The 13,511-nt window shown below is 34.2% G+C and overlaps 2 protein-coding genes across 2 annotated transcripts; both read left to right on the forward strand.

Annotated features, from left to right (window-relative positions):
* Positions 1-3,580: 3,580 nt before the first annotated feature.
* On the forward strand, positions 3,581-6,602 carry LOC142529594 (uncharacterized). Its single transcript, XM_075635162.1, has 6 exons — positions 3,581-3,925; positions 4,051-4,183; positions 4,658-4,761; positions 4,844-4,988; positions 5,276-5,416; positions 5,504-6,602. Exons 1-6 carry the CDS (start codon positions 3,885-3,887, stop codon positions 6,392-6,394), a joined length of 1,455 nt encoding a protein of 484 aa, XP_075491277.1. The 5' UTR covers positions 3,581-3,884; the 3' UTR covers positions 6,395-6,602.
* A 599-nt stretch (positions 6,603-7,201) lies between these two features.
* LOC142530223 (putative receptor protein kinase ZmPK1) lies at positions 7,202-9,651 on the forward strand. Its single transcript, XM_075636026.1, has one exon. It carries the CDS (start codon positions 7,272-7,274, stop codon positions 9,630-9,632), a length of 2,361 nt encoding a protein of 786 aa, XP_075492141.1. The 5' UTR covers positions 7,202-7,271; the 3' UTR covers positions 9,633-9,651.
* Positions 9,652-13,511: the final 3,860 nt, after the last annotated feature.

A 13,511-nucleotide genomic window follows, 5' to 3' on the forward strand; every position in this document is an offset into this window, starting at 1 on the left:
GTGATCATCTTTATCTATGTTTCTAAAAATCATAAATTTAATATAGAGTATTTTTTATTTTTTCCATAACAACTGGTCATCCTCACTCACACACACACACACATATATATATATAGAGACAACTTTTTGGTGTGTTATGGAGGTGGTTGGCATTTCATTGGGGCCGGTGGACTCGCGTTCCTTCGACGGCAAGTCAGTGCCATGTGCAGCAGACAAGTGCCGTAACTAGTCCGGTCCCCGCCGAATAAGCGCCTCTTCCTCCTGCATGCCTTTCGTTCACCGCACAGTTCCAAGCATATATTTTATTTTTAGATTTATTTTGGCATGATAAAAAATGGAAATTTTTTGGTTAAATAATGACAAATTAAATAGGAAGAGTCGTTCAAAGTTTGTATTGGAAACTCCACTCATCGGCATTTCTCATGAAATGTGAAAAGATTTTAATCCATTTATTTATATTTGATAGCACATGATCGAGGAACGATAATTTCATGTATGTTCGGAATGTTTAAACAATTTTTCCATGGGTTCAAAATTGATACTACGGTTACGTTTGGTTGAAGGATAAAGTTTTGAAATGATTAAGAGAGAAATAATAAAAAGAATGATTGAAATAGATAATAATAAAATAATATTATGTTTGATATGATTATTAAGCATTAGATAAATAATAATCTTTTGATGAATTGACAAAATTGGGCGGTAGGAGGAGGGGGTGGTCGGTAGCGGCCGTCGGCGGCGGCGTCGGGGGACGGTCGGCGGTGGCCGGCGGGGGTCGGAGGGGGTGATCGGCGTCGGGATGCGGCGGTGGTCGGCGGCCGACAGAGTCGACGGCGTGAGGCGGCATCCCGCGACGGCAGGCGGTGGTCGGTGACGGTCGGTGGAGGGATGTGGTGGTGAGTTTGGATTTAGGAGAAATGTAAAATTAAAAAAATAAGATGAATTAAGAGTAGGATAAATAATCCTAAGGGGTGAGGAGTTATTATTTTATCCCAGTTAATATAACCTAATCATTCATAAGGGAGATTGACTTGGTTAAATAAAAATTGTACCAAACAAGAGATAAGGTGTGTTACAACTTCATAAACCCACCTTATCACCCCTACAAAATGCTGCCTACGTGTACTAATTAGTACTAGATCTTTTAAGTGCATGCATCATTAGTTGCGTCTAGGATAACGACTACTTCTAAAATCACAATTATAAACTAAAGAAATATTCACCCGAAATATATATTATTTTCAAGTATTGGGATGAATTATTTAGACACTGGTAATAAATTAATACCCATCTCTCATTTATATATAACTTTCCATTTATACATTAAGGGGCACCAGTTCACAAAAACAACAACTGCTTTTTTTTAAAAAAATGATTAAATTATAAATTACAAAGTAGGGAAAAAATATTATAGAATAAAAAAGTGAGCCACGAATCTTATAGTTTACGGCAATATACGATTGCATTCATGAATAAATTTAATTTAATTTTAATTAATTTAAATAATTTAAATAAACCAGGATTAGGATTGAGGATGTGTTTTGAAGGGATGAATAAAAATTTTAAAATATTTTATGATTAAAAGAGTTACAATTGTTCGTTCTTAAAATATTCAAAAATGAACCAACATCAAGAATTAAATTGAGTTTGGATCTAAAATCAAACAAAAGAAACACAAAAAAATCCTTTTAAAAAACGGTTAATAATTTTATAAAGCATTTAAAAGTATGCAAGTTAAAATAATAAAAACAGTTTGGTCGAAATATTTGACCACACTTAATATACAATATTTTGGTATTTGAATATACATAAAATATTTCAATATACATCTTAAAAACAGTAGTAAAAACTAAATGCAATAAAGTGAGATGCACAATTTTTTTTATGGATGTTTGGAGATAAAACTCCTACGTTCACCACTTCTTCCACTTAGAAAATATTCATTAGAAGAGTTTGATTTATACAGTCTTTTGTACAAACATATTTCGACTTATGACTTATCATTTGCCTAATAGAAATTCTTAGCACACTCTCGATTGTAGGTCGTAACCTCACAATACGCATAATGTTTAACGTCCTTGTATCAAGACTAAAAACATAATCTTTAATGTCTTTATGTGACAATTAACACTCAGTTATTCTTGAAGCTCAGCTTTCTTTTGTGTGAGTGATTGTGTGTGGGGGAAAATTAATCTATTACATTGTATATGTTCTCAAATACATCTTCACACACAAAAAAAAAGCTTTCATTAAGCTAATATATCTATTTTGACTTCCTTTTTTGGGTTTGCTCTTATTTTAGTTTGTTTTTTTTTTATATAGACTGATCATGCTTTGACCTTTGGTAATTTGAATTACCAGAGTTGGTCAAGTCCAACCGCTTGTTGTATTCGGACTTCCATCTTGATCTTGAAACAACTATTTCGTCTAGATAACATCCGAACTAACCCGAATGGTATGATATATGACTTGTATAAAATTGAGTTTTTCGTTAAATTGTCTTGCCTGCTGGTCATTAGTTAATTGAGCTATGAGATTTCATTGAAATACTGAAACTCTCCAGAGTCTAGCCGTTTACAAAATTCGAGTTCCAGCTTCAAACTTGAGATAACAACTTTACATTTAAGTAAATATGTTAAAAACACAATAAAATTTTTTATTATTATCAAAATCAATATTGTTAGAATTTCCACGACCTAACAATCATATTTATTTATTTTTAAATATAATTAAATAAATCAATAGTCGGATTTACATATATTGGTTTATTTTAAATTTATTAAATTAATTTTAACCATAATTCATGATACTCAATCTCTATTTGAATAAACCAATAGTCGGATTCATACATTTTTTAATATAAGGGTTTGTTTTTATTTATTTTATTATTTTAATTGATATAAGTTAAATTGGAAAGGAACTAATTGATTTATCAAAAATCTATTAAAAGTAATAACTTTCTTTTCATTTAATAATGACAATAAGGAAACAATTGTTGTCTTATATTCTAAGATTTTGTGGCTAATGTATAGTCATAAACAAAAGTTAGACCGATGTATTATTTAAAAGAATAGAAATAAATTATTATTATTAATTATAAGTTTTGATAACGTATCGAATATTTAATCCTTCAATTTTTTGTATAAATTACCCCATCAATTAAGTTATTTTGAAAGGAAAAAAGGTTTATTTTCAAAGACGTATTTCTTATTTTCCAATTTAAATTGAAATAAAAATAAGAGAAAAAATGACATACACACAAAAATAACATGAAGCTAAAAACATGGGCCATGGAGGTTGACCCGATTTGTTCTCCCTACACTCCCCACTCTCATGTGGACCCTACACCGCCACCTCGTACTCTCTCTAAATTCTATCCACGACACCTTTTCAAATCCCCAAACTGCCCTTCTCTCCCCGCCGCTCTCTCCCCTTTTACAGCCGTTATCCACTGAACAAGGAGTCCCACTTTCGTCATTCAACCTCCCACTGTTACACCATTTTGGTTCGAATCTGACGTGGCACACCCACCTTCCAGAATCCACTCTCCATATATATATAATCTATGTATGTATATTTGTATCTTCAATCTTCTTGAGAGGTTGTCTGACGGCGATTATTGGCTTTCACAATAATAACAATAATTCAATTTTAAAAAAAGGAAACCTGATTTCCACTAAATATAAGTATTCTTCTTTCGATTCCCTCACTCGAACCAGCTTCTTTTCTTTGCAGTTTATATATAAATATTCTTCAGTCTTGGTTATTCTTGGCGTATATTTCAGGCATTAGAGATATACATACAATATATAGATACACACACACAGAGATTTTTTTCTCATTCTTGAGGAGGAGAGAAGAGGGAATTGCTGAAGAAAAAGAAAATGTTCGACGGGTTGTTGAAAAGCAAGTTTTTTTCCAGATGGTAAGTGCTGCAATTACGCCGATAAATTTCATTTTCTTGGTGTTTTTTTTCGATGTTCGTGGGTTCATTTTTTGATTAATTACGTATTTTCTTGGGGGGTTTTTTTTTTTGGTTCTTGAATTTAGCAAGTCGGATATTAAGCAGACGAAGACTCGAATTGAGCTGATAAAGAAGAAGAGAAACGCAATCCAGAAATATTTGAGGAATGATATTGCTGATCTTCTTAAAAATGGATTGGATACTAACGCCTATGGAAGGGTATTTTTTTTCCATATTTGTTACTCCAGATTTTGGGTATTTTATTTATTTAATGAGTTTTCAATTATTGGAAAATGGATTTTCTAGAATTTATTGCTTCGAATTTGTCTTCTTATTTGTGTTTTTTTATTCTTTATCATCGCATTCTTTCAATTTCTTGGTTAATTGTGTAAATGATTACGTTTCTTGAGGTCAAATCTTGAAAGAGTTTCTTAAAGATTAATTTTGCTATTTAAGTTGTGGCTGATTTAAATTTTGACGAAGTTTTGAATATTTGAGTTGTAAAATTTATGATCATAGCAAAATTATACTGCCTTGCTCGTTCTGTCTTTAGTAGAAGAAATAGCATGTAAAGAGAACTCGAATTTTATGAATAATTTTTTTTAGAATTTTGTGCTTCTCCGTAAGATTCGTCAACTGCTCCTGAATTGTTACTTGAAAGGATTCCTTAACATTTTGTCGATCTCGAAACAGGCTGAAGGACTTCTAAACGAGTTGAATCGGTCCAGCTGTTTCGAATTCGTCGATCAATGTTGTGTTACCATAGCAAACAATCTTGGAACCGTGGATAAACAGAGGTATGATATATATATATATATAGAAAATAATAAATGATATTGTTTTCGAATTTGTCTGAATCTTGCAGTTTTATGTTTACAGGGAATGTCCACAAGAGTGCAGGGAAGCTGTAGCTTCTTTGATGTTCGCAGCAGCGAGACTGGCTGAACTGCCAGAGTTGAGGCAACTTCGAACTTTATTTTCCGAAAGATATACAAATTCGCTGGATTTTTATGTTGACAAACAGGTATGGTCTGCGGTGAATTCCCTTGTGTCATTAAAAAAAATCGATGTTCCACATGTTCGAACCGTGTAAATCATTATGCCGGATTCTTATTTCCAGTTTTGTTGGTTATGCTCATTTCTTGTTTGATATATATCTATGAGGATATGCACATCTCAACAATATCTATATTCTGAGTGAATATGTAGTCTTTCAAAGCCCAAAAGGGCAATGATTCAATCGGTCGAACATAAATCTGCTTGCGTTCGGTCACTTGAATTTAATCCAAGAGTTTGATATATCTTGTGTAGTTCATTGAGAAGTTGAAATCAAGCCACCCATCGAAAGAAATGAAGCTTCAGTTATTGCAAGATATTGCCACGGAATCAGGCGTGGAATGGAGCTCAAAAGCTCTGGAAAACAAGTTGTATCATGAAACTGCTGGTAAAAAGGTGAGACCTGAGTCATATTTACACACTTTAAACACAAACTAGGCCTAAAGATTAATTTATTTTGCAAAATTTTCAACTATTTTACAGGATATTGCTGATGATTTCAGAGATAAACTGTACGTTCCGTGTGATAGGATGGAGGGTTCAGTTCTAAAGAATGAATCCAGGAATAGGTCAGATTACGTACGCTGGAACCCCAGAAAATGTACCGGTCCTGAGAGGAAAGATGGCCTTTCTGGCTATGAACAGAAATGCAGAAGTGAAGATGTTCCGATCAAGGACATTCAAGTGGATGCTATTAAAAGAAATGAGATGTATAAGTATAACCAACCAGAATCTCGTGTTCAGAATGAAAAAGAACATGAAGAAAAGCCTCTCAAGTATGGGTCAATCCCTCCTCCATATATCAAATCCGATGTGAAAAAGACGACGAGCGAGGAGAAGGCGGAACCTAAAGAAACAGATGATCAAGAATATCCCACTGTTAAACCTAAGCCAGCACCGAAATCTGTGAGGAGGCGGCCCATCAAACCCCCACCAGCACAAGTCCACTCTGAAAACGAGGAAACACCGAAAGAAACAAACAAAGAACAAGCAGCGGCACAGGGGCAAAGAGTCTTGAAATTCTTAGACGAGGGCGACAACAATGAACGAGACGAAGAAGAAAAGATGATGGATAAGCTTTTACTTCATTACAGCAGGAAAAAAACACCCCATGGAACCGTCAAATCAGGCTCAAGCATCAAGATGCCACCGGATCATGATCATGGACACTCGCCCAAAGCTACTAAACATGCTCCAAACAGGGTGTCGTCTCTTCCCAGTGAAGCTACGAGCCCAACCAGCGAGACCCACAAACGACACGCTAGAGCGTTTTCTTTACAGCCCGAGATGTTGAATGGAAATGGGCATGTGCATCCCAAACTGCCGGACTACGATGAATTTGTTGCCAGATTAGCAGCTCTTAGGAGGAGTTGAATGTATATTTGATAATTCTTCATCATCAGATTTCTCCACATTCTTTGTTAAATATATGGCTCAAGAAATATGTACACCAACATTACTTGATTGTGATATGCAACTCATACCAGTTTACCATACTCGTAGTTTTTTTTTCTTTTCTTTTCGCAATTACTGTTATGTACATATCAATCCTGTTTTGAAGCACAATATTTTTTTATTATTATTATTGGAGTCGTCCATTTTAATGCAAAGTATATATTTAATTTATGATTTCTTGATTTTTAGAATTCAAATCGTTCTGCTCAATCAAATGTGAAGTAGGATTTGCATAATGATCAGAAAGATGGTTGAGTTTTCTTTGGGAAAATATTTGTTGAGTTATGGTACGCATCGTTTTACCCGTTTGCTCTTTAAAAAGCTTCTAATATCTTCTTCTTTTTTTTTAAAAAAAAAAGGATTCTGCTTTCATTAGTTATATTATTTCCAACTTTCTCGATTTCTCATCAAAATTAATGCTCACACTACTGTCACTGAATACACTATCGATTTATGAAATATCAATATATTTTAGTTATACTATAATAACTTGCTAGTGTTATTTTTGTTATACTATAGTAATTTGGCTTGTATTATTTTAATTATATCAGAGTATTTATATTTTATAAAATAATATTTCGGGGTCTTTAACCCCGACTCTCCTTCATTTTATTTTATTTTTAATATCTTTGAAAATAGTGAGCCGGACTTCAACGACGAGTCTTTGTTTTTATATTTCCTCGAAGGTTCCTATAGGTCTACTTTTCTGCCGTCGGAATGAGTCGACCTGCTGTGGCATCTCGTTAACCTCCGGATTTGAAGAAGCAGAGGAGACACACATAATACATTCCTAGATATGAAGATCGTATTTGGTCTTACACATTTTGCTTTGATCCTATTCTTACCATTTCCATCATCCTCCACCAGATATGAAACTTTAACCCGAGGTTCGTCTCTGGTCCTTGAGCGTGACTCTTTAATCTCTTCACCATCAGGAATTTTTACTGCTGGTTTCTACCCGGTTGGTGATAACGCGTACATCTTTTCGTTATGGTACACGGAGCCGCTGTTCGATGGAAATTTGACTGTGGTTTGGATGGCTAATCGGGATGAACCGGTTAATGGAAGATACACGGAGCTCTCTTTGTTGGACTCAGGAAATCTTGTCCTAAATGACGCGGGACAGTCTATTGTATGGACCAGTGGAACCGAATCATCTTTGCCGGTGCTATTGAAACTCCATGATAATGGCAATCTTGTTCTCCACAGAGAAGATGGTGTCGATATTTGGGAAAGTTTCGACTCCCCGACGAACACACTTCTTCCTCTCCAATCACTTCGAAGAAATACGAAACTAGTAGCCTCGCGAAGCAGTAGTGACTATTCTTCGGGTTTGTACAAGTTGTTGTTTGGCAATGATAACGTCCTATCTCTTCTCTACGATAGTGAAGATTTTAGTAGTATTTACTGGCCTCCGCCGTGGCGAACAATTTGGGAGGAAGGAAGGACTAGCTATAATGCCAGCAAGATTGCCACCTTTGATTTAAGAGGGTCTTTTCACTCGTCGGATGGATTCCAGCACAATACATCGGATTATGGTTTCGGGCCTCAGAGAAGAATGACTCTGGATCACGATGGTAACCTTCGAGTTTACAGTTTAGACAAAGGGCTGAGGATTTGGAATGTCACATGGCAAGTCTTCAGGCAACCTTGTAAGATCCATGGCATTTGTGGTGTCAATAGTGTGTGCACTTACAGACATGATTCAAGCCGGAGGTGTTCGTGCTTACCAGGACACAAGATGAAAAACGCTGCCGATTGGTCGAAAGGATGCGTCCCAGAATTCAAGCTTCCGTGTAACGAGAGCTATTCTCCATACTTTCTTAAGCATAATCAATTTCAGTTTTATGGTTACGACAAGGGGTTCTTCCCAAACTGCACTTTGGATCAATGCAAGAAATTGTGCTCGAGTGACTGTGAATGTATAGGATTCCAGTACGACCAAGAGAGTACTGGCTCGTATACTTGTTATACTAAGCCAACATTGTTAAATGGATTACAAACTCCGGGAGTGCAGTCCTGGTTTTACTTAAAATTACCTCAATCTTGGGGGCCTGCTGGTAGAAATTCGACACTAGACCATATCGACATGCAGTGTCCGAGCTCCGTCACACAACTTAGCAGGCAGTACAAGGAGGAGGAGCATGGCTGGTTCAAGTACTTATTTTGGTGCACTATGGCAATCGGAGCATTTGAAATCTTTTGTCTGCTTATATACTTGTATTTAACCCACAAAAGTTCAAGTCCAACCAGACAAGGGTATGTTCAAGCTGCTACTGGATTCAAGAGATACACATATGCAGAACTGAAGCAGGCTTCCATTAACTTCAGCCAAGAAATTGGGCGAGGAGGCAGCGGTGTGGTGTATAAGGGAACTTTATTGGATAATCGGATCGCGGCCATCAAGTTCTTAAATATTGAAGCAATGCAAGGAGAAGCTGAGTTTCTAGCTGAAGTTAACTTGATTGGAAGGCTGAATCATGCAAATTTAATCGAGTCGTGGGGTTATTGTGCTGAAGGGAAGTATAGGATACTCGTTTTCAAGTATTCAGAACACGGATCTCTTTTAGAAAATCTTTACTCCAACAAACTAGATTGGAAGAAAAGATATGATATCGCAATAGGCACGGCTAAAGGGCTAGCATATTTGCATGAAGAATGCTTGGAGTGGGTTCTCCACTGTGATGTGAAGCCTCAGAACATACTTTTGGACACAAACTACGAGCCGAAGGTGGCGGATTTCGGGCTCTCGAAGCTTCTGAACAGAAGCTGCAGCGAGGAGAACATGAACATATCCAGGATACGAGGGACAAGAGGTTACATGGCTCCTGAATGGGTTAGTCACCTCCCAATCACTTCTAAAGTTGACGTGTATAGTTATGGGATTGTCGTGTTGGAAATGGTGACTGGGAAGAACCCGAAAGATTTGTACGTTGAGACGGAAAGCCGCGGGATGGGGGGGAAGATGCTGATGAATTGGGTGATGGAGACTACGAATGAAGAGGGATGGATTGAGAAAATTGTTGATCCTAGTTTGGGAGGTGAGTATGACGCGGAAAGATTGGGGAATTTAGTGGAAGTGGCTTTAAAGTGTGCTCAGGAAAACAGAGATGATCGGCCAACGATGAGAGAAGTCTTGAGTATGTTAGAAACATAACTCCCTCTGTTGGTTTATGAAATATCTATTATCTGTTAAACCGTGAATTTACATGTTTGTCTTGGTTTACATAATAATCATTAATACATGTTTGTTTATTTTTCATCTTTACATGTATGTCCTTATTTTCATTTAATAATAATCATTAATACATGTTTGTTTGTTTTTCATCTATTAATTATTAATGAAATTTAAAATATCTTTGTTTGTTTGTTTTTAATATACTAATTAATAGAATTTAAAATAAATTGAAGCTAATAATAATAAATATTTTGTTTGTTTGTTTTCTTCCAGCTGTTAATGGTTTCTAAAATAAATTTTAGACACAATTTTTTACGTTAGTTTAATAAAATCATTAATAAAACACTTAACTCAATCAAGCTATTATTATTTTAATTTTATTTTTACTTTTACTTTTAAATTTAAATTTAATTACTTTAATTTATACATTAACATTAAATTTATAGAAAATCATTATTATAATGTTATACATTATAAAAATTGTTAATATTAAGAATAAGTAATAATGACAAGACGAATGGAGAGAGTGAGACTGAATAAAATTAAATTAGTAATATATATTAAGGTCATATAAAACATCTTTTTTCCATTTAGAATAGTTATATTTTTAGACTACTTATTTATCAACATAGATACGTGATTGAGAGAAAATGTGTAATGTCCGAGATTTTGATTATATTAATCTGAGATTATTGATTTTGAATTGATATGATTATAAACAGATCACTCCGAGACCAGATTGGGTAAGACATGCGAATGGTGTAAGCTTTGAGCAAAAAGTTTGGCGCCCGAGCGGTAGTTTTTGACCGCCCGAGCGCCAATGTTGTATAAGCTGAACTCTTGGACAGAAGGTTCGGCGCCCGGGCGGTAGTTTGTGACCGCCCGAGCGCCAATGTGCAATCTGAAAATATTTGGACAGAACATTTCGCGCCCGAGCAGTACTTCTTGACCGCCCGAGCGCCGACAGAAATGTTGGAAGAAAGAGACACGTATCATGAACATGCAACTTGATATATATATATATATATATATATATATATATATATATTAGTTCCTTCAATTCTTTCAGAGGAAAAGAGAAAGAACAAGAAAGGGTCAGAAGAATTGTGGGAAAAATCCTTACGCCTTTACATTTCGATCCGTCCGTCTGATTTTCAATCCGACTTCAATACCGTGTTCCTATCGACGAGAGCTTCAACTGGACGTAAGTTTTATTACGTTTTGATATGTTTTGAAATTATGATATGGAGGAAATCGGATATGGTTCATATATGGTGTTTCTGATATGTTAGACATCGTATAATCGAAACCGGATTGAAGAACGAATACCGTATATAATTGTCATGATTTTCAGAGTTGATTTGATTGTGATTAGACCGATTTGATATCAGAATCGTGTTGTTATCGATTATGAGATGTTGGGATTGATATCTGATTGATACTGTATTGCTGGATATATTGATATTATTCAGATTTGGATCAGATGAGTTGTTGGTTGTATATACTGATATTGTATTGCCGGTATTTCGAGAGTGTACAGTTATGCCGTTAAAACAGAATTTGATTGAGTTCTAATTATATCCAGTACTGATTTGATTGAAGAGTATATTGATATCGTGTCTATTCGATATTGTCATTGCCAGATTGATATGGACAGATTTGAATTTGAGACTTCGACTTCGTCAGACCGAGAAGAGAAATGTATAAATTAATGTTGATTCGAGATTGCACAACTCGAGTTTGATTTGACTTGAGTTTCCCAAAATCACATACTTTATCTTATTGCATCGATATTTGCAATTGATAAGTTTGATATGTTTAGGCTATAGATGTATAGTCTAGTATGTGTTGTGATGAGTCAGTGGCAGGACATGCCAGGGCGGATAGGCCTAGTCTTTGGCAGGATATGCCAAGACACCGGACGTTTGGTCATATTGATAATGTATAGGAGTGGAGCAACTTCTACAGCGAGATTCAATATGGACAGGACCAAAGTCCGTAATAAGAACGTACCGCCACCACGATCGGAAGAGTAGGTGGGAGATTGTTGTGTTCTTATTCAGATCGGGATCCCTAGATTAGGAATGAGTCGAGTCAGAGTCTCAGAGTCACAGAGCGTGATTTACCGCTTGATATTGATTCATGTTTTCTGATTTTGATACATGTTCAGAGTGTGATTTACAGTTTGATATTGATTCATGTTTCTGACTGTGATACATGTTATAAATATCTGCTTCATACTTTTATATATGTTTATATGAAATGCATGTATACATGGTTTATACTGGGAATATAATTTCACCGGAGTTATCCGGCTGTTGTCTTGTTTGTATGTGTGCATGACAACAGGTGGGACAGCACCAGGGTCAAGACGAGGACGAGAGAGGACTAGTTTAGTGTGGAGATTCGGACCCAGAAGTAGATCTGTTTCATTACCTGATATGTAGTGAATGAACAGTAGTCGTTATGATTTACTTTTGTACAGGACTTGTACTTAGATCTGGATACTGATCTTGTAAATGAAATAAGATTTATTTCATATGTTTCCGCTTTTGTATTTAAAAAAAAAAATTTTAGACCCTGTTTTTAATTGTTTTTAATTATTCCCAAAGACGATTAAGAAATGAATTAGCGTCCGGGTCCCCACAAAATGTTTGTATGTAAATGATTTCAATGCCAACATTTGAGCTATTTAGTCAATTTTCGATATATGATGCTAAATAAATATTACTAAATAATATATTATCTATTAATTAATCTATTAAATATATGACTTTCACTGGTAAGTTTACTATTTTACCATTTTTTTTTGTTTTAGAATTTGTCATATTCATGATGTTGTTTACATCATTTTTTATGTCAGTTTAATAGGATCATTAATAGTGAACTTAACTCAATCAAATTAATTATTATTTTAATTTTAATTTTAGATTTAAATTTAATTACTTTAATTTATACATTAACATCAAGTTAATAATGGAGAGAGTGAGACCGAATAAAATTAAATTAGTAATAAATATTAAGGTCATATAAATCATCTTTTTTCCATTTAAAATAGATATATTTTTAGACTACTTATATATCAACAGAGTTGCGTGATTGACAGAAAATGTTTTTATGTAAATTATTTCAATGCAAATATTTAAGCTATTTAGTCAATTTTTGACATATGATACTAAATAAATATTACTAAATAATATATTATCTATTAATTAATTAATCTATTAAATATATGACTTTCATTTGTAAGTTTACTATTTTACCATTTTTGGTTTTAGAATTTGTCATGTTCATGATGTTATTTACGTCATTTTTTATGTTAGTTTAATATGATCATTAATAGTGAACTTAACTCAATCAAACTAATTATTATTTTAATTTAAATTTAATTACTTAAATTTATACACTGCTGTCAAATTTATGTAAAATTTATACTATATTAATGATAGGTAATAACGGGAAGACGAAGGGAGATGAGTCGGACTGAATAAAAATAAATTATTAATAAATATTAAGGTCATATAAAACTTCTTGATCTCAATTAGAATAAATATATTTTCAGACTCTTTATGTGTCAATAGAGATACGTGATTGAGATAAATGTTTGTATGTAAATGATTTCAAACACTCTTTTTAAGTTATTTAGTCAATTTTTTATATACGTTGCTAAATAAATATTACTAAATAATATGCTTTATTTGATCATTTTTTGTTCTTGCAATGAGAAGAGTTTTTTACCCTAACGTTAATATGTTTTCTTTTTATAAATCATTTGTATTGATCATGTTATGTTTGGATTGATTATGTGATTTGTTTGTTTACCGAAAGAAAATAGAAAAAAAAAATCACATATCCCAC

The sequence above is a fragment of the Primulina tabacum genome, chromosome 16 (genome assembly GCF_025594145.1).
Source record: "Primulina tabacum isolate GXHZ01 chromosome 16, ASM2559414v2, whole genome shotgun sequence".
Classification (NCBI taxonomy): Eukaryota; Viridiplantae; Streptophyta; class Magnoliopsida; order Lamiales; family Gesneriaceae; genus Primulina; species Primulina tabacum.